General features: G+C 39.9%; 1 protein-coding gene across 2 annotated transcripts; it reads right to left on the bottom strand.

The window, feature by feature from the left end:
- Positions 1–1,372: 1,372 nt before the first annotated feature.
- UPF3A (UPF3A regulator of nonsense mediated mRNA decay) lies at positions 1,373–27,819 on the bottom strand. Of its 2 annotated transcripts, none has more exons than XM_075091803.1 (10): positions 27,510–27,819; positions 25,114–25,220; positions 16,739–16,845; positions 14,586–14,684; positions 14,380–14,490; positions 10,798–10,853; positions 10,548–10,706; positions 8,619–8,779; positions 5,837–6,131; positions 1,373–2,871 (listed from the first exon to the last, which is right to left on the bottom strand). In XM_075091803.1, exons 1-10 carry the CDS (start codon positions 27,738–27,740, stop codon positions 2,698–2,700), a joined length of 1,500 nt encoding a protein of 499 aa, XP_074947904.1. In that variant the 5' UTR covers positions 27,741–27,819; the 3' UTR covers positions 1,373–2,697. The 2 variants fall into 2 exon arrangements, with proteins under 2 accessions (XP_074947904.1, XP_074947915.1); XM_075091814.1 differs by having other exon boundaries at positions 5,893–6,131.

Here is a 27,819-nt window from a genome sequence, read left to right as displayed (position 1 = left end):
AGTGGATTCTGCTTCTTTGGCCATCTTATTTTGCAGCGTTACCATGAGGTACACGCTCACTTCCAGCAGGCAGTGCCCCCCAAGCCCTGGAGCAGTCTCCCCTACAGATATGGCTGTATAAGCCCCCATCACAAACCTGATCCCTGCTCCCACAGGCATGTGCCATCCTGCTGGCACTGCCCGAGATCGCCATCAGCAAGGAGAGGGGAAGCTTGGCAGGGGCATTTCTCCTCTCCTGGGGGCCACGTTTTAGTGGAGAGCCGGTGGGCAGCACTCCCTCACGTCCTGGGCTGGTGTTCCTGGCGCTGCCTTGCTGCTCCCGTCTCTCCTGGGCTTGTCATGGCAGGTGTTGCAAGGCTACAAAAATACTCGGATCTTGCTGGTGGTGGCCAGTACTTTCCGCCGGTCTCCCCAGATGTGGGAGGAATGTGCGTGTGTGGGAGGTACCCACTGGCTAACAGAGGTCGTCCCAGGAGCTCCTCAAGTGGTACAGCCACGCTCTCAGGCAGCGTGGGCTCTCGGCATGCGGCCATGGTGCAGGCACCGTTGAGACTCTCCATGTCTGAGTCCAAGTGTCCTGCATATTCCTTCCACATGAGTACAGACGTCAAAGGGCAGGCTCTCTGTCCCACCGTGCCGGAGGCGGCATTCACAAGAAAGCAAGAATGAGCCAACAAACAGGCTGCAGGAATCCCGGTCAGTGAGGGCACGGCAGCCTGACCTGACAGACACGGATGGAAAATTACTGCTAGCTGAACTGTGTTTTGTTAATTACCTACAATGCTATCAAGAGGTACTCCTAACCTAGGCGCTCGGGTGAAGGTGGGGCAGAAGCCTGAAAGCCACCACTGGCCACAAGGAATGAAGCTCAACCATGTGCAAAATCGCTCTCACAGAGGGAGTGAGACCGCTCCTCCAGCCTCCCCAGGGCATCCAAATGGGTGGGAAAGGCTCGCTTTTGAGCAGACCCTCATCTGGCAACGATCTCAGTCCGGCTCTGCTGCAGGACAGCCTTCCTGGCAGGTCTTCCTCTCCTCGGACGAAGCCAGGCTCTGTCACTGAGGAGGACGCCTGCCCCGTGCTGCAGCTGCCTGACTGGGCCAGGACCCCAGGACAAAATCCTTTCTCTGCAGTCTGGATAAACTTAGTAAACAAGAGAAACTTCAGATGGAGTTAACCCAACTGATTCTCTAACAGCAGTTTTACTTAAGCTTGAAGCAGTTTTAGTTGGCAGCTCACTTACCTAGCTTGCTATTCAAATACTTCTCAACTTATTTTTATCTGCTTCCAAAGAATATCAAGTAGTGTAGCATCTTACTTAATTTTTCTACAGTAATAGATGAAAAATTTGCAGAAGATCACGTCTCAAAATCACAGTCAAAATCTTTTTGCTTTTATTCTATTTAATGCTTAATACCTGGGAAAATACAATAAATAATTTTTCAGTCTAGAACAACTAGATGTTATGCGTAATAATAAAAACGTTCAAAGAGGATGTAAAAATAAATTAATATCTTACTATTTAACTTCAGTGACAAAGCAGGTCTCAGTTTCAGGTGACTGAGAAAGTTTCAGCTGTGAAAGATAAATGAACGTGTTCTGCCCCTCTGTAGACACATGACTATCATTGAAACCAATAGAAGAGAGACATATACACACACACATATATATATGTGCCTGCATCAGAGGGCAGAATTTGGCCTGGATCTTACGAAACGGTAGTTTGAATTTGACATTCATGTGTGTTTATTTTTTTAACAAAAAGAGAACTGCAGAACGGTCATGTGTCATACCTTGCCCAAATCCTGTAACCGCAACTTATATGAAACATTAGCATATAAAAAGTCATTGCTGTACAACCACTTTTTTTTTTTTTACAAGTCAGTGTCAAAAACATAAAAAACAGCTGATTTATTAAAACCAGAGATATCGTTTAAGTGCTGAGGTTTGCGTTAGCTTTCTTCTGCTTTAAGCACAGGAACCTATTAAAACAAAAAAGGCAAAAGTGGCTCAGAAAATTATAAACTCCCCAACAACATACTTGTAGCTTTACTAACACTTATCCGACACTATAGTTAATTGAAAAACAATGTAAACACGTTGAGGTACAGATACCAACGGACATTTCTCACAACTGTGCAAACTGCAGGCCTCCTCCTGCAAACACTCCTGGCTCCGGAGCTTCCTCCCAGGGCCAGTCCCACGGAGCCTGGCTGCAGCTCCCCACAGCAGCGGCCCCCGCCACTGCCGTTTGCAGGAAGGGGTCCCGTGACCCTCATGTCATGCACCGAATACATTTAAAGTGCCTCAGATTTCAAACTGACGCGAATCTACATTTCATCTCTTTCGACTTGAAAAGGTGACATAGCTTCTGAAAAGTCTTATATAAATACTCCTTTAAAACTATTAGAGGTTTTCTATTTCAAGGTAAATCTAATAAAATATCGAACTGCTTTTCAGTTAGGCAAATAGTGTTTGCTCTGCTTTTTGTAAAAAAGCAACTATATTCCTTTGCTGTAAGATACTTTACAGATCTCCAGCCACTCTTCCCTTTATTTTATGGAAGGTACGAGGCAGAGCTACTATAATCTTGTTGGTGCAGTCGCCTGTGGAGTTCTGAAACAGCCCTGTGGATTTTTTGTGATGACACTGAATCTTAAGTTCATCCCTTTACACAAGTCTTTTCTCCCGTTTGTCTTATTCTGCTTCTTCGCTCTTCTCAGAACCACCTCCAGCTGAATTATCTGCCTCATACTTCTTATCAAGAGCATCTTCGAAGGATTTCCCACTGCAGTCATAGGTTTTACTTGTAGATCCCGTATGTGTTCGAGTGCGAGCTCCTGGCTGGTATAACTGCATGGCTGGGCGATCCTAGAAGGAAGGAGATGTGGTTAATGCTCTGAGAAACCTGTGTGGGATACATGCGCAGGATTTTAAAGTGATGAATGTTTGTGAAGAAAGTAGATTTTGTGTTAAATCACTTCACATTGCTTAAGACCCAGGAAACAAATGGACTGTAATGAAAATTGACTGAGTATTTAATATCTGTCTTGTTTATAACGCTGTTCTTGGGAGCCAAGCATTCTGAATAAATGAAGAAAGCTGTAAAAATTAAAGATCCTGTGATACCTTTGATGTAAACAAGGAGAAATACTGCGGACAATTATCAAACGCAGTATTACAGGTAAAACTCTGAAATATGTTGCTACCTTCACTAACATCAACCGGGAAGATCAACAGCCTGTGCACCTGCAACTCTGCAGATGAATGACAAATGTTAAACATAAGCATAAAAAAATAAGACAAACCAGAGAACAGCTTAGCAGGTAACAGCTAGAAAATGATCCTCAGCAGAACTTGACCACCTGGCATGGCTGCCCTGCTACTTCAATACATGAAGCACTACCATGACCTAAACGTGGAATGTGCATTTTCATTATACACATCAAAATAAAACTGCAGTTATTGCAGTGCTCCATCATACCTTCCATACTGAGTAAGAGAGCAGGGGAATTCACCCACTGATGATAAACAAAGTAAGTACAATCTGAACATGCGCAGGCTGTGTGAGTGACCCAGTCATACACACGCTGATTTGATCACTGGAAAATGGAAGAAGGAGCCAGTTTACAAGGAAAAGACACCTCAAACTTGCAAACGGCGATGCTCCATAGCTTGTGAGAGCGCTTTATATTCTTGAAGTTTCAAGAATTAAACATGCTGCTTAGAAACTCTGCTTAAGAAGTCTTTTCCTAGTGAGAGTGTTTTACTCTCACAAATATTATGTTATGAAGCTACCCATTCACCAAAACCTGAGCTTTTTGACCAAAGTCTTGTGTTAAGTTTAGCAAAGAAAATTGAACAGCCTGTCTTAAGACAGTGGCGGAGCACTGAAATTGTCCTACATCAAACTACATTAATTTTCAATTGCCTTCATAATTTGAAGTAATTCTGGTCTTTTGTTCTTTCATTCTTTTTTCTTATTCCCAATATGCATTTTCCCTTTTTCCATGTTTTTCCTTCACCTTTGTCTTTTTTCCACTTTCCTCTCTATCTCTTTAGACCAGATAATCAAGACTGACTATTGGGCCACACAACTAGATCATTCTGGTTAGCGCTCTGTGGCGTGGATGAAACGCATAACATACATCTTCCTACCTCTACATCACAGCTACATAAAACTAGATCCTCTGACAAGCAGTGCCCGTTGGAAAGTTTATGATAAAGGGTTCAAACAATTTTTCATATCCCAGACCCTATACTTCGCAGTTTGCATGAAAGCTAGCACAGGGGTTACTTTCACCGGAAATTTTCCATTTTCTAATTAACTCTTGGAAACTTCAGAAAGAAGCTCGATCTCTGCCTAAAAACTTGGGTTGGCATTGTCAATTCTATAAGTAAGTTGGAAAACCCAGACCCTAACTCTTACCTACATAAATAATAAATACTCTAAGGAAAAAAGTCACCACCCTGCAAAAAGCTTTACTGATGCTGTTTATTTTGTTTAGGGAACAAATCTAGCACTTGAAGCGTGGACTAACCCAGAGACTCAGCAAGCTACCAGAAGTGCGATAGGAAGAAATAAAAAGGAGGCGGCTTGACAAAAGGCCCCCAAGACCCACAGTCCAGTTCCAAGGTTGCAGATATTTCACCAGACTCCAAGATTAGCGTGGCAAGCATGAGCAAAATTGCTTTTCCCCCCTTCCTGCTTCTGAACTAGCCATTTTTTCTGACTGTTCCACAGCTTGAGCCGCTGGTGTGTGTGGCAAGCGGCTAACGTGTATACGCGTTCAGATCTCACCTATACTACCCAGCTGAGCTTTGCATAAGCAAAACGTGGGGCGCACCAGGCTTTCTGTGCTTGCAACAAGGTGGCTGACTTGACACGCAGAGCGAGTCCACCTGGACTTGCTCTATGCACACTCCATTCAGGCTCACTCTGCGCGTCACCACTTTACTCCTTGTCAGCCTGAGCCCATGCCACAGATCAGTCACTTGGTTTGAAAGAGAAGTTTCACCGGCAGAATAAATTTCTACACAAAACAGTGTTTCGGTCATCTTTTGTGGAAAATCTAGGATCAGAAGGGAAGAGAATGAGGGTGTCAAGGAGAGCCACCTCCTGAAAAGACCCTGGCACATCCATGAAATCAGACAGTCTGAGACAAATGATGCCTGCGTCTCTGGGAGACAAATAAGGGACGGGTTTTCTACATACCCTGCTACGGGCCCCGCTTGCACTGGTTTTGCACCTGCTCTTTCCCTGACAATGGCCACAGGGATAATTTCTCCTAACCAAATGACAGCCTCTTCCTACTGGTGTGTAAACAATACTGAAGAATCTGAACATTTATAGACTCTAAATATAATGGTCTCTGAATTAGCTATTTATTTAAGTCCTTATATTTCCTCCACTGAGCAATGCCTGGCCAGTCTAAAATACAATTACTTCATGAGCTGGGTAATGGAAGTACCTTTTTAAAAGACTAGTATGCCACAGTTTTTAAATTTCACCACAGATCAGAAGTATAAGAATTTTTAATACACTCATAAAATACAAGGCTTCCGAGAACAGCGTTATAAAAATGTTAGGGTTGGAATGAAGACAGAAAGTCTTCTCTGTATTATAAATATGAATGAGCAGAGACCTGTGAGCTTAATTTATTTTAACTGCTGTTGTCCTCTTAGAACAGTAAAGAGAAGTCTGGATTTTACTGAAAATGAAATAAAATATTGCTTTTTTTGTAAAAGCATCTTTAGGCTGAGTTTGCAAAAGTAAAAGCTGTGATCTTGAAGCATATTTAACTAATGAAAGATTATCCTAAATGAATAAAAGAACCTTATTTCTTATGCGCTCCTTTTTGGATGCCATGTCATCACACTTGTCCTCTTTACCCAGTTTGTCTACTGCCTCCACAGTGAAGCTGTAGTTGTAGTTCCCTTTCTTTCCTCTGTCTTGGTTGTATCCTTTCCCCCACTTCAGCTCTTCTTCATTCCTTCTCACAAACTTGTCAAACTCATAGTGAGCTCTATGCTTTCTGCCATCATCCAATCGATACCTTTGTCTTTCGGGTTCTTTGTCTCGAAATCTTCTCTCCAAATCTCTTTGCTCTTTGTCACTATCATTTTGTGACCTACAAGTATGTATAAAAAGAAAGAAAATCCAAGCAATTAACAGTAAAAAAAAAAAGCTGCTGAAGGCTACAACATAAAGCCTTCCTTTGACCTCAACAGTATTCAGATTAATTGTGTGGCAAGGCTGTTTTCTTCTCATTAAGAAGGGGTTATGTGCAATTTTGCTCAATGTCTCGTCCGTGTATGTCCGGCCCTTGACTATGCATTCAGTTCAAGAGAGCAGACAAAGCTTTGCAAGCAAAATCTGACTTTTGTGCAACTGTTGTGGAAGGCCTGCTTTTCAGCTTTCATCCCTCTTTGCCATCCCATAAATAGCTCCCCAATAATACTCTTCACATAAACACATGCTGCACGATTAGGCCTGTTCTGGAAGTGACTCATGTATATGAGTATTCCCTTGAGTGAGAGCATTCGGGGCCCGAAGGAACTGGGTGAGCACCATGTATCAATTTGTAAAGTTTTATGACTCTATTTAACAAAAATTATTCACTGACATTGCAACTTGCAGAAGGCATTTGTGAAAATGAATACTTATGTTCCAGGCTTTTGTGTATTACGTCTCCAAGTAATTTAGCCTACCTTTGCATATTTTATTTAGGCAAAAGAACATTACCTTACCACTTCATAATACTTAATTTCTGCTATGCTGCAATGGGTTTATGTTATAAAGACTATTAGTTTGCAATATTTTGCTGCCTGTCTGATACAATTCTCAGCTCTCTTATTCACTTCATTGTTCCTGTTCAGGAAGCGGGTGCTTCTCTAATACAGCCAACTGCAAATAATGAAGAAAGATGACAGAAGAGATTGGAACTTTAAAAGGAGCAAATACGGGCAGTTTCTTTTTATATATTACATAGGTATAAATACTTAAAATTGAAACAGGAAAGTTGCTTTTGACAGTCTGCTCATGTTTTGGGAAGTTACAGTTTATTACTGATTCTGAGTCAGTGACAAAGTAGTTACAACTTTAATTCTCAATCCATCTGAAATAGCTCACAGCTTGCTACCTAATCACATCCACTAACAACCATGATGAAATAAGTGCTTGGAAAGACAAGGTAACACTTACTGTACCTGCGCAGCCGAAAGGATTCTGTTTTACACCTGGAAAATCTACATTAATGCTTATTAAACTCAGAGGATCAATAGTAAAAATGTTATATGGCACCACCAAAAGCTTAATACATAAACAGCCTTATTAGCAAAGAACTGACTTGTCCCTGCAAGTGTTTCTGTTGACCCTGCTCTGTTTCCTTTGTTGAAGAACATCAGTGAAAGAGTTGCTGAACGTTTTCAATTTCCATTAGAGAACAGAAAATGGAAGTTGTCAGCATCTTTCAGGACATACTCAACATACTGAATCACTAAGCCCATGTAAGTCCTTAGAGACAAAAAAAGATGAACAATGGTGAACCATTTCTTCAGCCAGCAAATTCTGTGGGTTTATTTTCTGGTATTCAAAGTTTCTTTACTTTTTGATTTGCCATCAGGAGACCATTTGCAGCTCCTCATACTTTCCATAAAAATCAAGAACCTAAGTGGGCAAAGGTAAAATTGAAACTACTCAGAATAGGCAAGTAGCCCGCAAGGCTCCTACAGCACAATGCCAAACTTCCTCTAATACTGTGCATATAATACCTTAGGTAAATTATTTAAATGCTCAAGCTTGTTCTTATGTACACGATGCACATATATATGACGCCTCAGATTCATCTCTTTCATTTTGCAAAGTACTTTTGAGAGCTTGGCAGAAAAACACTACTGAAGAACAAAGTATTGTTTATCTCGGCGGCATATTGTTCTTATGTATCTTACATATCTTATGGATGAATCCTGTTTGCGATGGGACACACGTGCCAAAGACATGAGAAAGCCAGGTGCTGAAAATGTCTGTAAGACATTTTCAGGCTACAGTAGTTACAGAACTGGGCTATACCTCCTGTTCCTGCTATTACATATGCAGCACAAAAGGCAGCGGGACACTGAGACAGCCTTCTGCACCTATCAGTCATAAGGCTGTCATTCACACCTTAACTCTTCTGCCATTGTCCCATTTATCAAACACATTCATCTGTTTATTGCAGCAAAAAAATGAAGAAGGTGTGGTGGAAGAGTAAGGCATCTGAGGCAATTTAGTCTTTCACATCAGCAACGGAAGGAGGGCCTTACCTGAGCTCTTGATGGGGAGCAGGTGAAATAACAATGAAACTCTGAATGACTTTTCACGCAGAAATCCTTCCAATTTGGGATTTCAAAACATTTCACAAATAACAAATTGCATCCACTAATACTGTCATCAGGTCAGTAAGCTGTTATTAAACACCTTTTACAGAAAGGACAGTGAGAGATTTGTTCACACAAAGAATAAAACCAGTTCCTTGCTGACAAAACACCCAGCCAACGCACCACTTATATAATGTTTAAGCCTTCAAATGAAAACATTTAGGACCTACTTTGGAGCCTAAAAGAGAAATATTACTTACTTTTCCTTAAGTTCTTTCAGTGAAGCCTCCAATGATTTGGATTTTATACTCCCAGATCCAGGTGATTTATCCCATTTGTTTTCTTCAGTGTCAGCTTCTTCACCTTTTTCTTTGTGCTTTTCACTGGCCAGTTCATCTCCTTTTTCAGGCTTCTTGAGAAGCTAAGAAATATTTGTTTCTATTATAATGTAAAATTATTCTCCTCTGTTGTAACGGACATTTTAACAATTTATTAGATATATCTAAAACCTCTTAAGGTTGAAGATATTTAAATGCTAGGAATATATTTTACGAAATACACAATTTAAAAAGTTATTTGAAGAGGGCAGTTTACTTTTGCTAAGGAGCGACAATCATTAACAGGCATTCAATTGCACACTTTTAAATATGCTGAGAATACTGGAGAAAGCACTTACCTACTCTTCTTTCCTAAGTTTTATATATAAAGATATTATTATGGTCTATGATTTCGTAGAAACCATATAACAGAGCTCAATGTTATTGCCAATAAAACAAAAAGCAGAACCTCTAAGACAAAAGAAGCAAGATTAAGACTTCACGAAATATTATATATAAAAGGTGTTACACATGAACTGCTTGGGACAGACTGGCATATAGAAGTAGGTGCTTAGTATCAATACAGCCTGACAGAAAAACAGACTGAGGAAAAAATGATGATGTTAGCAGAAAAGATTACATTGCATTTTGACCTTGGAGATTAAGATTTCCAAGCAGTCTGTTCCTTTCACAGCAAATACCCAATACAGAGCTTGAGCAGTGACTAGTATTACAGGAATAATCTTTATAGAAGGACCAATTGTCTCAAGCCATTTCTCCAACATTTCAAGAATAACCAGAACATCTCATCAGTCCTTTCATTCCACCAGTTTTTTTGAAATGCGCACAGGTTATTCTTCTCCAATATTTCATGCTTCTATAATGTTTCTCTCAGGTAATATTTTCCTTTTCCTTAGGAGACAGAACTAGCTTTTGAGGTCACATTGCCACAGATATGTCATAAATACTGGGGTCTTTTGGACAAGCAGGTTTGGGTAATACATTTTAAAGAATAACTCCCTTTTTTTCTGAAGTTCTAGTATATTTTTCTTGATGCCTAAACAGGAAAAATCTGTAATTCAGCTTCAGAACTTACTATTTTTTACATCCAGGTGAAGGCAACTGTTGTCCAGGAAGAAAAGGAGGAGGAAGGAAGTACACAGCCCTGTGACTTCTACCCACCACAAGATGTGGAGTGAGTCTGTGTGCCCTTGCATTAAGCGAACAGACTTTTATACCAATTTTCCTCTTCAAAACAGGCTATCAAACCTTTCGAATACCACAAAATTTAGTTCAGATAAAGTTTTTTTATCTATGCAACTTATACAAATAAGGTTTTAAATACCCAGACATAATAGCACAAAATACACCCGCCTAAGTAAAGTAATTAAAAGCACATCTATTCAGGTTGTTATAAGGCAGCACAGCCCGAAACTAGCAAGACTTTGTTATAACTCAGTTAAAGCTTACTATTACAATAAATCAGTTCTGAGCACAAAAAACCAACAACCTCAGCACAATTGGCTAAATGAAGACTGACATGACAGAAAGTGTTAAAGACTTATTTGCAGTTATCTTGCAACACGTTAGCACAGAACAATTTGGTTCTGTCAGGTTATGTCGGCACAGAATGTGGCAGTGTTGTATAAAGATATCCCCGTTACCTGCATCAGCACATCCCTGAACCTAAGGTAATTAGTCTCACTTTTCAACAACACTACTTGGTCAAAGCTCTACATTACTTCCCCTTCCAGTCAAAACTTGTTTGGTATCTTCATGCTGTACTGTCGTACCCTGCATAAACAGCATAAGTGAGATACCAAAGGAACTTCTGGGTAACTTCAACAGAAAAATATGTTTTCATTAAGGTACCTTGATCCTTATTTCTTTTTCAGAAATCTTCTTTTGCTTCTCCACTTCTTTTCTTTTACGTCTTTCTTCTTCTCTGCGCTTCCTTTTCTCTTCCTCCCGCAGACGTTTCTTCTCCAATTCTCTCCGCCTCCGTTCTTCTCTTTTCTCCTCTCGTATTCTCTGAAGAGTTCAAAATGATTAATTGTAAATTGTCCAATGAAAAACCATGTGAAACATAAATATTGAACTTCAGGCAAAAGTCTGAACGTACCTGCTTTTCTAATTTTCTATTTTTAATATATTCCAAAAGGGGTGTTGTTCTTCTAGCTAAAACACAAAAAATTTGTGATATAGTGTTCAACTCCTAAAATATGTACTCATTTCTTTACTTCAGTACTAACCCCTTTTTTCTAGCTTTATTTGCAAGGGAGCTAAATAACTAATAAACCTATTTATTTTATATATTTTTGAAGGCATTCCCATAATTCCATTTTAGGAACAATTTGTTGATCTTTTCTTGTTAGGGTTAGAATCAACAGAGAGATGTTGCATGACTATTTAATATCTAATTAGAAATTCAATCTTTTCAGTTCAGAGAATGGCTTTTTTCTCTTTCTCATCAAAGAGTTATTCACCAAAAAGGAAAAATCTGTTCAGAATCTACTCCTACATTTTAATTTTGTACATCAATGCCTAGCTATATTGCAATTCCCATACAGCACACATTACTGTAATCTCACACAGAATTTTTCAATCCCAGATTTCAAAGTACATCATGAGGAAACATTTCAATTCTCATATAACATTTGCATTTAACTACCATTCAGCATTCACCTCTCTATGGGAAAACAAGATGAGTAACAGGTAAGCGGTTTTTCCCAGGTTACACAGCAAAGTATCAGCAGATTCAATAAAAATCTGGCTTCCCAAATAACAAATAAAATGCCTCATCTACTGGATCGCAAAGCCATTCTTACTTTACAGAGCTGTCTCCACACTCTTAAAAGCTAGCCTAAGCCACCTCCCTGAACCATCCCCAAATTCTACAAAAACTTGGCGAACATAATCAAATTCTATATCATGTATAGCATTTACAACAGTCAGGATTGAATTCCAGCTTGAATTCACGTACTTATAGCTGTGAGTAGTTACAGCAAATTTTGTCAGTCTTAGATGTCCCAGGACAGAGTTAAAGAAAATGTTTACTACTAAAAATTGCTCTACAGTTATTTATAGGACTCTTCCTCAAACCAGAAGAAAATGTCAGTACTAGAATGCATGACAGGACTTGGAAGAAAAAAAAAAAACAACAACAAAAAAAAGGGGGAAAATAAGGAATTTTGAAAAAAAGTTTTCAGCAAATTTGAAATGGCATAGCCAAAATCTAGACGCAATTTATATCCCCAAAACATTTGAATGTTTTTGTCTTGAAAGTGTGAATATCCTGGGGGCAACCCATTCGTTAATGATAAAACTTTGTTACACAGTTACAAAAGGGAAGGCTTGATAGGATTCAGTATTTATTTTTAGCAAATATCACTGGTCAAAAGCAACAACCAAAAAAGATGGTTGATTTGAGATCTTACTCCCTCCTCCCTAGATTCCCCGTGGTACCCTCCACCTCTCTCCCACCTGCCTGTAATTTTTGACAACTTGTAGGTCCCCAGCACCCTCCCTGCCAGTCTCTCAGATCTGCAGCTCTGCCTCCCTCTCCCACTCCTGTAAGTTCCTCCAGCCGAGCAGTGTCTGCCTCAAGCCACTTTTACATGCTGAAAGTGACCACAAATTGTAACTGGAGGGTCTGGGGAAAGGATAAACTGTGCTGGGAGTTCAGAACTTGACCCTAGTCATGACTAAGGCTGTGATGCAAGAGGTTTCATCAGAAATTATAACTTGAAGTTCAAGGGAGAGAGGCAATGTGATGAGTACTATCAAATGAAGAGGGCAAAAAGGAGTGCTTCTCAAACCTGAATCTTAGCCATCTTATTTATGGTCCTTATTGCAAATAAAAATCTAAGAGGTTTTTCTTAAAATGTCTAAGAAATTTTAGAAGAAAATAAATTACAAAATCAAGACCTGTGTCAGCAATAACTTTTATATTTCATCTTGCTCTCTACAAACAAGCCAGAAGAATGAGCTTACCTTCATCTTGTTACAGAGAAAATCTGTTTTGTATCTCTCTGTCACATGGAAACTGATGAGCTAATGCATCCGATGTAATGCATAAAACATGTTGGTTTGTGTTAATGCTACCTGGAGAAATGCTGAGAATGTGAGGCCCAATTTGGCCAATAAAGTCCTGGGCATGTCTTTATTGACTTCAGTTGGAGCAACACCTTTGAAACTGGACATGCAACTAAACCCTTACACAATTTTGCGATAATCATGCTGAAGTGATCTTTGTTTTATATTGATAGCAATGGTCACAGTTTTGAATAGCAGAAAAAATAAAGCAAGTAATTTGTTTTCCTGTGATTGTACAGAAACAAAACATTGAAACTCCTCATGCAAAGCTGCCTTCAGCCAATACTGTCACTCAGAAACCTGCAACTCTCAAAACTAATAATTTTCATTGATATAATATTTTAATATTAATACATCTTTCTTTAAATTTTAAACTTCTTGTAAATTGTAAACTTCTTAGAAAATTTTGACTGCTTTTACACTGCTGTCAAATACTAGGGAAGATTTGGGGTAAATAAAAATTGTTGGAGAACTTTCCTATCTAGAAAAGCAGCAAACAAGTTCTATGGATAACAGAATTATCTAAATTTCCATACTTCTAACATTTCCATTTCCCCTAAATTGTTTAAGTTCCAAATCTCTCCAGTCAACTATTAATTTATGCATACGAAACATAATTAATGCCACTAAAGAAATGCTTGTCACAGGCGGAGACAAACAGAAAACAGCAGTAACAAGTGATAGGATGAGAGGAAACAGCCTCAAGCTGTGCCAGGGGAGGTTTAGATTGGATATTGGGAAAAATTTCTTCCCCGAAAGGGCTGTCAAGCATTGGAACAGGCTGCCCAGGGAAGCGGTTGGGTCACCATCCCTGGAGGTATTTAAAAGATGTGCTGGACGTGGCGTTTAGGGGCATGGTTTGGTGGTAAATTTGGCAGTCTTAGGTTAACGGTTGGACTTGATGATCTTAAAGTTCTTTTCCAACCTAAATGATTCTATGATTCTAATCAAAAGAAGTGGCTACTTTTACACTGTAAAGAAATAATAGCTAAGGTAGATTTTTTTTCCCTACTCGATTGTCACACCTAGGCAAAGACTAGTTCTGCATGTTGTCACTTGGAGATACAACACATCAATATTCCATGTCATCCTGAAAGCTGCATACTGGCACTGAAGATTTCAGTGTTGATCTTACTAAAGATTCCCCCCGAGACTGTGAAAGTCATGCTGCATGCATACAGAAAACAAGGTGTTGGCTTACTTTCAAAGCTTTTGCAGAATCTTGACCGTGAGAACAGAGAGAGATCATTTAATGTTTCTCAATAAAAGCACCTAATATCAGGGATCCATTTTTAAGTCTTTGGCTATTTTATCTTTTAAAAATAAATCTTCCATCTTTTAATACATCTGTAAGTATTCAGAAGTGTTAAGGACCTATTTCTGAAGCCACTGTGCATGCAAAACTTCCAGTGAAGTCAAGTGATTCCATGCATAGAGGCTTAAAAGAATAGGTGGGGCATTTCCTGTCACTACTTGACTGGATAACAAAAATTTAACTGCAATAATCTCAATCTCTGTCAGACTGAACAAGTCAGCTCTTGCAGGTAATATAATAAAAATACAAAAATGTTTAATATTCTCAGTAATAAGAAAAATCAAGAAAACAGACCAATGAGTTCCCTTGTTTTGGCCTCAATCTCTCCCAAAAGAATCTCAGGATTGGCACAGATTTTCTCTTCATCAGCACAATAACTCTCTAAAAATTTCCTATATTCTGGATCTGTGAAGAAAAAATTTGGAATTATGTTAATACTTTGCAATGCATGACAGAAACTGAACCTATTTTCCACTGTGATGCAAGGAAAACGTGTTTACCATCTTCAATGCTCCCAGCTTTGGCATCTTTCTTCTTCAGCTTCTTTTTTGAAATCTTCTGGAATGGAGCAAATTCAACCACTGCAGGATACTCCAAACCTTAAAAGATATCAATCCTTAATTTTCTGAGGGGAGAGAAACATTCCTTATATTCAAGTAATATTTTCAAAGCTCTTGAAGTTTGTGTTGGTAGCCTTACTTGAAATCAAAGGTTAATGTTTCTACAATCCCATCCTAAACTTCTAATGAAACATTACATGTAGCAGTATTTTAGATTCAAAACAAAATACATTTATATTTTAATTATATACATAAACATTAAATATCTTTTGGACATGCTAACAGAGACCATCAAAATGAAATAAAATCAAAATCAAAATAAAAATAAAATCAAAATAAATAAAAATGAAATAAAAATAAAATTCTTGCATTATCATTTATAATTCCCTTTTAATACTTCACAGATATTCACTGATTAGAAAATATTACATAAACTCTCAGCCTGACAACTACTACTGCAAAATGAATTTGAAACAATTGAGTTGTTTCTGTAAAGTTTCGTTGCCAAAAAGCTTAAAAAATAAATAAATGCTGAATAATATGCAATAATAAATCACACCTTCTTTCCGAACCAAAACTGTAAAACTCAGCATGTAGAATTGTGTGAAACTTGTTTTTTTCTGTTTATGGCGGGTGGACTACGCAACTTCTTGCCTGTGTCTACTGGCATGGAGTCTTTGTTTGGAATTCTGCTTTAAATACTGGATTCTTCCTGAGACTGGTGTCAGAACTGAGTGTTATCTTCTGAATTTTGCCTAGTTTCCACCTGCAGCAGGTTCAAGATTACACTTTGCTCAAGTCCACTGAAAACTTGGCTTAAATCTGCTAGAACACTTGTTAACCTTATTAAACCTGGTAATCCTTGTTTTAATTTTAGCCTCATGCATGCAATGCTGCCACAAGCCTCCCCAGAGGGCACCTTTGATCAGAACTTGTGCTCTTTATTTGCAGAAACAACCATGCCAAACTGGCCAGCTCTGTCCAAGCTGTTTTGCAATGTACAGAATATTCTGGCTTCAGCCCAGCCTAACACTGAAAAACGTACTTAATTTAGACAAATGAAGTCTTGGCAGAATCGTAAAAATAGTTTCTTTCTAGTTTTTAACCTAGAAATGAAATTTGAAATCTGGGAATCACACACAGTGAGGAATGTGTTGTTCTCCATCTCTAGGAAAATCCATCCAAGTCTGATTAAGTCAGAAGCCTATAAAATATCTCAGGTAGGAAATGCTGAAGAGGAATTTGTTAGTTTGACAGACAGCTTCTTTAGAGATCAACTCTCCAGTAAGAGTGGACAGGACTACCTTTCACAGGACCTCCGAAACACTGAGTGTACCAAATAGGCAATGTCTATACAAGAAACCCACAAATCTATGTCTGTTTTATACAATCTATGCAATTTTTTACAGAAGGTATGAGTGAATGAGGCAAGGAACTGCTAAAGGGAAAGAACCATTTCTTGGCTACAGCAGTTCCATGTTACTGTAGGAGACCTGGATTTACATTACAGAGTTACATTTACATTTACATTACAGAATTTTTCTTTACTGTTGGGCAAACTTTTGCAGACTGAACATTTTAAAGATGGCAACCAATTTTGTCGCTCTTGTTCTTGGAAGGCAATTCAAGATGTCTGCAAATACTCTAAAAAGTCAAGCTGTACATATCTCAAAGTGGGCAACCAAAATGATGAAGTCAAGTTTTTGTCTTGCTTTTTCAAAATGGGAGTAAGTGGCACAACTTTATCTCACAGAAACACACTGAAGATGTAACGATTCATGCTTGCAATGTGTTCGGTTACTGTTGTGATGAATTGTGAGCTTGCATAAAATAATTATCTTAATAGGATCTTCATAGTGTATTGCTTAAGGTACAAGAATGCAGTTAAAGCATGCACATCGCACACAAGTAAGACTGCGTGGACAAATATATTTTGCACTTCATTACCTTTTAAATGATAATTTTAATGTATTTTTATGTAATTAACCATATATTGAGGAAAAAAAGGGCATAATTAGCAAAAAGGAAATAAATTAATGTTCTAAAACGATATATGTATACATACACATTTAATATCTTACAAATAGTCCAACCTTTATTATCAATGAAGACATAGCCATCAAAGCGATCTCTAAAAAGAAGGATGTCCTCAGGATTTCTAAAGTTAATGTATGCTCTTGAGTAGAGATGAGGATAAAGGCTGCAACAAGAAACAATTTTGTCTTCTGTTATTTATTATTCTGTTCAGGGCTAGAAAAAAGTAAAACTAGAAGGATCACACTGCAATTCTCATCTTCTTTAAGAAATGACTACCTTAAACATGCATATCAAAGTCTTTACATATACATATCTAATTATATATAAGACAAAAAGTAACCGAACAACTGAGTTCCTGGATGCAGCAGTGAAATTTACTCTGAAGTGAGACAAATATTTCTAGCTTGTTTTGCCTCCCTAAATTGCAGAGCATACACTTCCACTGTGCAGCTTTAAGTCTAATATTTTGTGGTTTAAGAGATATGAATAACAGCAGTGCTTTTAGGGAACTTCTTGGGCATGCTAAGAAAGCCTTTTGTTGCTGAAAACAGAAGGTAAGTAAAAGCTCCCAGTGAAAGGGCAGTTGCCAAGCTGTCACTGTATTTAAAGAGATTTCCACCTTTAAGAAAGATTAAATAACCTAATAATCAGCAAGATAATCCACTGAATTATATACAAATAAGTAAACTCCATCTGACATACATGTGTACGAATATATATGCAATGGCTAGTTGTGAAGAACAATTACTGTGAAAATCCAAAGCATTTCTAGCAAAAGAAAGAACAGGTACTTACCTAAAATAATTCTGATTCTCCAAGAATGTATTGGCACAGATCCCACTCCAAGGGTAAAAGTTTAATGTGCCTGACAAAAACCTCAGGGTTGGCACACCACCAACCACAATGAAAGTGAGGTAATTTAATGAATTACCCCCCATCAGCTAAGTTACTGTGAGTCATGGTATGTGCATGCTTTAGACCCCTGCAACTGTGATATGAAACAGTTTGTCTTAAACTGCCTTCAATGGTGGCTATGAGTTATGCCAGGTTTTGGAAGGAATCTGAACACAAACCCCTAACTATGTTCATAATGCTCTTGCCACACATGGCCTATCTTCAGACAAACTCACCACCAGCAGCAGCAGACAATAAACACAAACAGCTGCAACCATATTTCAGTCCCATAGCTATTCCATAATTGGATTTTGCAATGAGTGAGAAAGAGCAAAAATATGGGTTGCATCGTAGGATCCACACACATGGCAGCTCAAAGCAACACCGTTACTACAAACCACATGATTTTTTTCATTTTCAAATGTGCATCCATATGGATTCCACTTCGTGTGTTAGAAGGTGACCATAAAGAGCAATGCTGTCAATAACTAACCAATGATTTCGTAAACCCACCAAATTGGTGTTTGATATTGTAGCTGGGAGAAATGTTTAACAAAAAACTAGAAGGCTTTTTTCATTTAGATGTTTTGCAAATACCAGCTATGGAGTGTTTCTACAGCATGCAGAGGATAAACCTTCTAATTCTATGGAAGAGCTAATTCATCCATATATACTGACTGTATCTTGAGATTCTAGGATGGCAATAGCATTGAGTGAACAGGCAACCACAAAAATGCCTGCTAGGCAAGGCTAGGGCTGTGCTGCTGACACAAAGCAGTGCTGAAAGATGCTACAGGCATGGCATGCTCCCTCATCCACCACAGCCCACAGATGCCACACCGCTACAGACCGCTTGCAAGCGACCTCTAGGCAGCTTGATCAAATGAGCATGGTGGTATGTGGCTTGTGTTTTGTCATGGGGTACTGCAAACCCTGCAGAGTCCTCTCTGAGGATCTGCAAACCTCCAGTCTGCCCATGCAACACAAGGTATCTTGAGGGTGGCGGTGGAGTTACCACCAAGACGCAAAGCAGATGAAACGAGCCAGCTTCCTCCCAATCAGTTTCAAAGCAAAAAAAAAAAAAAAAGATTAAATGTAACACTTTTCATAATTACATACAGTCAAAAAAAATCTTTAAAAAATGCCTACAAATGTATGCAAAGGAGGAAATTCTATTGTGGCAATCTATAGCTGTGCTGGAAGAAACGTCTCTGTGCTGCCTAATGGCTGGAAAGTGAAGAAGTCTGTGATAACTGGTGGCTCCCAGGAAGATGTAAACTTCCTCCTCTGTCATGTTAACAGGACTGTTCTTAGGTTTCATATTCTTTGATGTCTAAATTAAATGAGGCCTTATACTAGAGATTGATATGATTATACACTTGAAGTGCTGAAGATTCACAAGACAAAACCAGGAATCTTGAGGGAGCATTATTTTTCACCCCAGTTATTATTATCTGAGATTGAGAAGCTGAGTTTCAGTTCCTAGTCTAAACAACTATTTCACTGTTTTATCCATCTTTAGTTTTTGTAAAATACTAAAACTTCCCATAGATTAAAGACTGGGATTCAGATAAGTGTCCCAGCCACAACATTGTTGTGGCACTTCTTAGTACGCAGCGAACAGCTTCATCATACAGCTGGATTTTTTTTTCCCTGCAGTAACTTAGAACCTTATGGTTGGGCACATAACCGTTGTGAAACAGAACTGAAAATACCAAGAGTTATGCCTTCTGTGTTTCATTCAGCTTGTACATCAATGCCATCTGTTTCATCTGCTTTGGTAACACAATCTTTTCCTGGTACACAACGTAATATTTCTCTGACATTTTCAGCTTAGGCTTATCAGAGTGAGTATCTTTTGAAACAGAGAAGCATTTGTGATGGTTATTAAGGATTTATTAGTAAGAAAAAAACTCAGTCTGGAATGTATAAACAGGACCCTGGAAAGCAGAGATTTACAATTTACCTTGCAAATAAGGGATCCGATTATTGTTGCTATGTATTATTAACATCTTCAAGAACTTCACTTACATCAGCAAAAACATACAAAAATATACAAGTGTGCTTGTACACAGTAGGATACTAATGTGCACAGCAGCACGCTCAAATAGGAGTTTGTCCATTATTGGTGCTATGTCACAGGGCTGAAGGTTGTAGACACACGGCTACTACAACGCTTAGCAACTACAGGTTTCTTCTCTGATGGAGCCACTTCTACAAATAAAGAGTTGGTTCTCATACGAGAAACATGAGCAAGTTAGATGTCAGAGCGCTTAGTGCATAAAAGCCTGAACACTGAGTGTTTCAGACCCCTCTTAGGCTTTTTACCCAGCAAGTGAGCAGTGTGCCTAAAAAATAAAAGCATAGAATTCACTCTGAATGGGAAGCTAACTAAATGCAGCGCATCAGAAATGCTTAGCACTGGCTGGCCTATGAAATAGTGTCTGTTACTCTGGGTTTCAGACACCTGACTTCCAGCTGCAGCTCCCACACCTCCACCCACCCTGGACTCCCTCTTCACCTATCTGCTGAAAACCCTGAAAACCTACCGGCGTGACACTGCAGAAAAGACTGCCTGGGGCTTCACAGGGCCACAGGGACTCTGTGGCTAATACACTCTCCTAGGAAGAAACAGTCCTGCTCTACTTTTGTACTTTACATTCAGCAGTTATTGGATAAAGTACATTTTTTCCTCTTCGGGATTTCGCCTTCCAGCCGAGTCCTACAGAAGGGCCACTGGACTCTGTGCATCTCCTTCTTTTTTCAAGTATCTACCAGCATAGATTTCATTTGGGATTTGAAATTCAGTTTTGAGGTTGCATGGCTAGTTTTACAGTCAGACAGCTGGTTCTATTTCGCCATATGTTTGCTGTCTGTAATGCTGCTATCCATCCATATCATGTTTTCAACAGATGCACTGCATATGATGTTGGCATCTCTGGGTTATCACTTAGAGCAATCCCTACGGAAGTAACTCAGATGAGTCTGACTGTACACATTTATTCAGTACAAGACAGAGTTTCTTTGTTTTCTGCCATGCATTCAAGGATATTCAGCCTTTTACATCATGCGTTATTTCTATAACACTTAGTCTATCATCTCTTTAAGCCCTTAATTTTACAGTAATTTTAATAACAAACACATTCTAATAGTTTACTTCTTTACAAAGTATCTTTTAACACAATTGTGTAAAAAGATTGGTATACAGGAAAGCAATTTTAAATAGCTATCTACAATACAAACAGCAACATATAAACTATAAAACCAGCCATCACATCTTAGTAAAAATACTTACCAACTTATCAGTCATGGGCTCTGTGTATGTGTATATATAATTATATCTACTTACATGTATACAAATTTAAATATATAGATCTCTACATCTAAATAATGGAGTGTTAAACAAACTCCTCCATCCATTCATATATTACATAATAATTTCTGATCAAATGGATAACTCATCGTCTACATCGTCATGTCAAGCTAACATCCACTGGCCTTCATGCATTTTTCTCCCACCCTCTGTGGTCATTCACATACTGGATGGAACTGGCATAATTCTAAGTTAACTCAGCCTTCCCTTTTTACAAATACAATTGAGCACAACTCGCCCAGCAGTGGAGAAGCAGAAATGATGCGCAGTTGCGATGACAGACTGTTGCTCACTGCATCCAGAACACAGTAGTGGCAGTTCCTTTGAAAGTCTAAAGGTGCTGCCCCTTCAGAGCTGCAGCTCCTGGGCGCATACTGCCATCCTACAGCATTAACGCCATTTCCCTATGACAATCCCGAGCAAAATGTTGGGAAGAAGTTACGAAGGTAAAAGGAGGAGTGCTGTTTGCAAGAAGCTTTATCACTATCTGTGATATACGGCATGGCATCAACTATTTGACTGGCTTTCACATAAGCAAAGCTCCTGTTCAGGTCTCTTTACTTTGATAACCTCACAACACTACTAACGAATCCTAGCACTTGGCATTCATTGCCAATCCCAAGGGATGACCCAAATCCTGCAGGGCCAGAGCTCAAGCACTTGACTCAAGTTTTAGAAGACTCAGAAACATTTACAACCAGACAAAAAGATGTCTGGAAAAAATAGTTAATATTTGGAGTGTGAGAACAAGACAGACTGTCAGGAAGGCAGAGCCTTTATTATCAGCTATAGATAGTGTGTCTATCCAACAAACACCCCTAAAGCCCGTAGAATCAGTCACAGAAGCAGTGTTTTATTTGTATTTTGATGTCAATGTACAAGAGAGAATAAATGTAATGCAGTGAATTAGATGAATCTAAAAAAATGAATGAAACACAATGCAACAGTCACTTTCAGAAATTATTTTACTTAAAGGGATGTAACGGGAAAAGTGTTGTACATTAATGACATTACTCAAATGAAATGTTAAAACGTTTTATAGCTTGCCTAAAAGAAGACATTGCAAACCTGAAGACAACCTTTAGACTGCAAGAAAAAAGAAACTGGAGTTGATATGCATATCTTGTTTGTTTTGTCCTCTAGAGTGAGATGACCTTGCAAGCAAAACGTGGAAACAGCTCTAGTTAGACCTCTCTAGTCCTCCTTCTAACAGCAACTAGTAAAGGATGCTTAGAGGAAGTTTATTAAAAAGGGGAAGCTATACACACTGACACTTCACCTAGGATATAATTTCAGCTACTTGCAGCCTAGGGATTTTTGTAACACAGAACTTGTATCCTTGTGTTTAATAGGCTTTTGTAGATAAATATTTGTCTAAATAAGTATTTGTCTAACTGTTCCTGAACCATTTTCAACCTCCATCATTTCTGGCATCAATTTCTGACAAGGAATTTTACGGTTTAACAGAGCATTCTGTGAAAAGAAAAAAAGTATGTATGCCACAGAAATCTCACCGAGCTCTTAGAAACTTCTGTTACCTAGAACTACACAGGATGCAGTTAAATTGAGATGTAACAGCTCTCAAGACAAATTTGTCTGCTTCTGCATCAAAACACTTGTACGCCCCTTTCTCTTTCCAGCAAACAGATCCTCTTCACTGAGCAGTTTCTCCAAATCATTCTCTTGTTAGGTAACAGGAAATTTGCTTTAAATCTTACCATGTTTTTATTATCACTGAATTCTCTGGATTGGTTGCCTCTGTGCACATGGTACACGATCTAGAAAAAAGCTAATCAGTAAAAGAGAGAGGGCACTGTAGAGAGAACATGCCCACCTTGTCCTGTGGCTTTTCCTGTTAGCTGGAACGGCCTGAAGACACATCCTCAGAGAGTTTTCTGAAATTTTGTGAACTGTCCGGAACATGACACATTACTGCAACACAATGCTTTATATTCAGAAAAAAGTCCTCTGCTGGATAAGAGGAGATGAAGACTCACTGTATTAATCTTGTCTCTAACTCACAATTTCTGAAAGTTTACTGTATATTCTAGAGTGTGTGAACATGTAGAGTTAAATAATAAACAGATGGTACATGGGTATGTATCAGCATTCAAACAAAGGGGGCAAAGGCGGCAAGGTGATCCTGGGCCAGTCAAAGGACAAATAATCAGTCAAGCCAATACTCTGTAGAACCACACTTAAATGCCCATTTAAACTGCGTAGTTTGCTGAAAGAAGTGGTAGCCGTACAAACCTTGTAAAGGTAAACCTGTTCTGAAAAAATGCATCTTTTGTGTGACAGAGTATTTTTTAAGAAGATGAAGTGTAACAAAGCCAATACAAAACAGTTTATGGTGAAAAAATCAAACCTAGATGAAAATACTTTCTTCCAGAGAGTTTAAATTGTGATAGCAGAAGACACGAATCCAAAACTCAGGAGGAAGATAACATTTTTCTCCCAGATCATTAGTTTATTACAGGGATCACACACAGGATTCAAGGAAACTGACAAACCAAGTAACACATACCAGAGATTTCATTGCTCAAAAAAAAAGTTTAAAAATGCGTATTCTTTGCTTGCTGCACCTTGAAGTCCAGTAGCAAAACAATATAATATAGCTTTATTTTCTTCAGACTTTGTTATTTTTAGTAACCAAGATCTGCTCTTCAAAGCAAATGAATTTTTAAAACGTTTTAAGCGTGTCTCTCATCCCTTTACCAGAATGAACTACTGTGTCATCTTTGCAATCTAACAAACTTTTTTATATACACATATGTTCTGTCCCTAGCTATATGGAAGTACACAACAAATAACACGGTGTGAGAGAAAAAACACAGTATCTTTCATCAGCGACCTGACATGGGTGCAATTGAATGAGAGGACAGCAAAACTTTTGAGTACTCCAAATTTCATCACATAAAAGTAGAGGGAAAATGAAACTTTATATGTACTTTATATTCGCAAGTGCCTTCTCTTTTCCCTTATCAAATGACCAGCTGGGACAGAAGCCTGAGAGACCCATTTGGAAACACACATGAGGTTCAGAAGAAAATGTAATTACAAAGACTTTCAATCAGAGTAAATACTCCTCTTTCCTAAGTTTGTGTCTTTTGTGGTTCTACTGGAAAAACTGAAGCACCTACTATTTTGTTGCTGCACGTATGTGTAATTACCTAGGTCAGGCAACTGCCATAAAGTTTCGCTAAATAGACGTTTGTTTCTTTATGATTGTGGAATTAGCTCTGAGAGAACCTATACAGTCAGAGGTAACCACCTAATCACACAGTGGTGGCAAGAAGTGGCAGCATCCTTTCAGATGAAATCAGCCCAGGAACTAGACTGTTCCAAGTTCAATTTGTCACAAACTGTTCCTTACAAGGAAAGGCTATCTGCTCTGGGTGGGGCACTCCTAACTTTAAAAGTTGGTCAGCAATAAACATGCGGGATCTCTCTGTAGTCAATGGAAAGAATCTGGTGCCTGTGGAGGATGATTCATCGCACACTAAGACAGGCTAAGATGGGCAAGATGGATCTTATACTTTAGTTTTTCAGAACACATGCAGATGTAGCATACAGGGTATTTTGTTTATTTTAGTGGTTAAGTTCCTTCTCTTCTGTGAATTGTTTTGCTTGAAAGGGAATTGTATTTTACCACTGTGATACTCAGTAAATTATACAAATATACTAGCAATTCCAATTTATTTTAAATCAAAAATTATTTCTTTTTTTAAGTTTTGCATAAGACAAAAATTAATAAAACTGGATTATTTACAAAACTGTATGAAGTAAAATACAAAAACATGTAAGCAAACAAAGAAACCAAGCTCAAATGGCACTCATTAAAAAACTTCTGTGATATTTGCCCTAGGTTGACTCTTTCTCACAGCTGATAAACCAGTCTGTTGCATTTTACCAATGAAGGTTAAAAGAAACATCAGGGTTTCAAACAAAATTATGCCCTATTCATATATAAAAATTATCTGGTTTAAAATCACCGGTGTAAAAGAAAAGGGCAGGAATGCATTGTCTCTGCATATGTATCCAGCTTTTCAGAAATATTTTAAGTAGCTAACAAAAAGGAAAAAAAAATATGATTCAGTATGTCCAAAACACCTTAATTAGGTTTTAAGCACCTGAAAACCTACACAAACAGCTCATCCCTACCTGGGATCAGCAGTGCAAAACTCAAAATAATCATGGGCAGGTAGAGGATGTAGCTGTTCCTCCAGTTGCTCCTTAGTAAGACAAGGAGGAAGCCGTCGAATAACTACCTGCATATATAAAAGAAAACGGAAATTTATCTCTGATCTAAATACTGTAGAAAGAGACTATACAAATTGTATTACTCCTCTTTAAAAGCTCTTCTTCAAATTGGGAACTTCAATTGGAGCATCAGCCTCCTAGCAATTTACCTTCTTGGACGTGCTGACAGATGGAACAATTTCCCTATCTCAGTTTCTGCTAACATCGTAAAATTGTAGGATAACTGAAATATTCTAATGAAAAGCTTGAGAACCACTGCAACTTAGCAAAGAACAAAAGCTATTAACAAATGACAAAAAAAATAGATACTGAGTATAAAATTTTTACATTATCTCCTTTTAAAATTATTTATACTAGCTTTTAAATCTTTCATTACAACAGTATCTTAGTGTATTAGGTTTATGTGCCCAGGTGCTGGCAGCAGGGGGCTCCAGGGCGGCCCTTGTGAGGAGGGGCCGGGGCTGCCCCATGCTGGGCAGGGCTGGTTCCATCTGGCTCCAGCAGCCCCACTGCAGCACATGGCTGAGCCTCTCAGTCAAGGTGGTGGCACCTCGGGGAAAACTTATTTAAGAAAGGACAGAAAAGGCTGCACAGCAGTGCGTAAGACAGAGGCACGAAGGAGGAAAAAGTGCAAGAAACAAGCCCTGCAGACACCAAGGTGAGACAAGGAGGGGAAGAGGTGCTCCAGGTGCCAGAGCAGAGATTCCCATGGAGAAGGCCATGGTGAGGGAGGCTGTCCCCCTGCAGCCCATGCTGGACCATGGTGGAGCAGATATCCATGCTGCAGCCCACAGGGAACCCCATGCTGGAGCAGGTGGAGGTGCCCTGAAGGGAGCTGCAGCTTGTGGAGAGCCCAGGCAGGAGCAGATCTTCCAGCAGGACCTGCAACCCATGGAGAGGGGCCCATGGTGGAGCAGGTTTATCCTGAAGGACTGCAGCCCACAGAGAAGACCCACGCTGCAGCAGCTCATGAACAAATGCAGCATGTGGGAGGGACCCCCACTGGAGCAGTCTGTGAAGAACTGCACCCCGCGGCACAGACCCCACACTGGAGCAGGCGAGGAGCATGAAGAGGAAGGAGCAGCAGAGAGCTGTCATGTCCTGCCCTCAGCCTCCATTCCCCACCCTCCTACACTGCTTGGGGGCAGAGGAGGGGGAACCTGGGAAGTAGGGGGGAAGGGTAATGATTTTAAACTAAAGGAAGGTGGATTTAGACTGGATATAAGGAAGAGATTTTTTACTATGAGGTGGTGAAACACTGGCACAGGTTGCCCAGAGAGGTAGTGGAGGCCCCATTCCTGGCAACATTCAAGGTCAGGCTGGACGGGGCTCTGAGCAACCTGGTCTAGTTGAAGATGTCCCTGCTCTCTGCAGGGGGGGTTGGACTAGGCGACCTTTAAAGGTCCCCTTCCAACCCAGACCATACTATGTTTCTATGATTCTAAGGTGTTTTAGTTTTAAACTTTGTTTCTCACCGTTCTACTCTAATTCTTTTAATTAGCAATAAATTAATCTTCTCCAAGTTGCATCTGTTTTGCCTGTGATGGCAATTTGTAAGTGATCTCCCTGCCTTTATCTCAACCAACAAGGTTTTTATCTCATTTTCTGCCCCTGTCCTGCTGAGGAAGGAGTGCGAGAGCGGCTGGCTGGTGGTCTGGCGGCCACCCAAAGTCAACCCACCACACTCAGGTAAACTGGCCAGTAATAAAGCTTGGGAAACCATACAGAAACCTCTGGGACAGAACGATGCCAGCACACGAAACAGTAAAATGGCCATCAAGCTTCAGAGAATCTATTTCAATTTCTTGCCAATATCTGAATTTAAGTTACAGTGATTTTCAGTGCTTCAGTTTTGCAGTTGAGAAAATGGAAATACATCAAATCTCCCAGGTCTCTATGTAAGTATTCTTTGATAAGCGCTCAAATAAAGCCACGGAGAGAGAAGTGTTCTCCTCCTTGCAGGAGCTGCTTTGCCACAGCAACTGCCAACCTTGATTTCTGAAGAATGAAAGGTGAAAAGGCACGCAAATTCGCGGTGCTGCTGCTGGGGATCTCAGAATATTTCGGTGAATAGATGCCCTCATCCCGCACCTGAATAAACACCTACCAGAACCCCCTGAAATTAAGACCCAGCCCATTAAGCCGGGCCCACCTACCCCACGCTCCTCACGGCAAACTCGCTCTGGTCCTCAAGACATCCCCCACGGGAGACGCTGCTGAGGGCGGCCCCCGCCCCGCCCCGCCCCACGCGTGCCCCGCCCGCCCCGCCCCCCCCAGCTGCGCCCGCGTCCCCTCACTTTGCTCAGAGCCGTTTTTTTCTCATCTCGCTGTTTGCCCGCCGCCGGGTGAAGCGGCGGCGGCGGCGGCGGCAGCGGGGAGGGCGGGGAAGATGGTGGCGGCAGTGGGTTTGGCGGAGCGTCCGGGTCGCGACGCGGCGACTCCCGGCGCTGCGGGATATCCATGGGCCACTTGTCGCGGCCGCTGCCGCCCCGCATCAGCCCCGGCCCGGCCTCCCGCTCCGACCGCATGGAGCGGAGCCGGAGCCGGAGCTGGAGCTGAAGCCGGAGCCGCCGGCGGCGCCGCAGCGAGGCGGGACCCTCGCGAGAA

Source organism: Phalacrocorax aristotelis, chromosome 1 (genome assembly GCF_949628215.1).
Source record: "Phalacrocorax aristotelis chromosome 1, bGulAri2.1, whole genome shotgun sequence".
In the NCBI taxonomy this organism is placed as follows: domain Eukaryota; kingdom Metazoa; phylum Chordata; class Aves; order Suliformes; family Phalacrocoracidae; genus Phalacrocorax; species Phalacrocorax aristotelis.
This window is presented reverse-complemented; position numbering and strand designations above follow the sequence as displayed.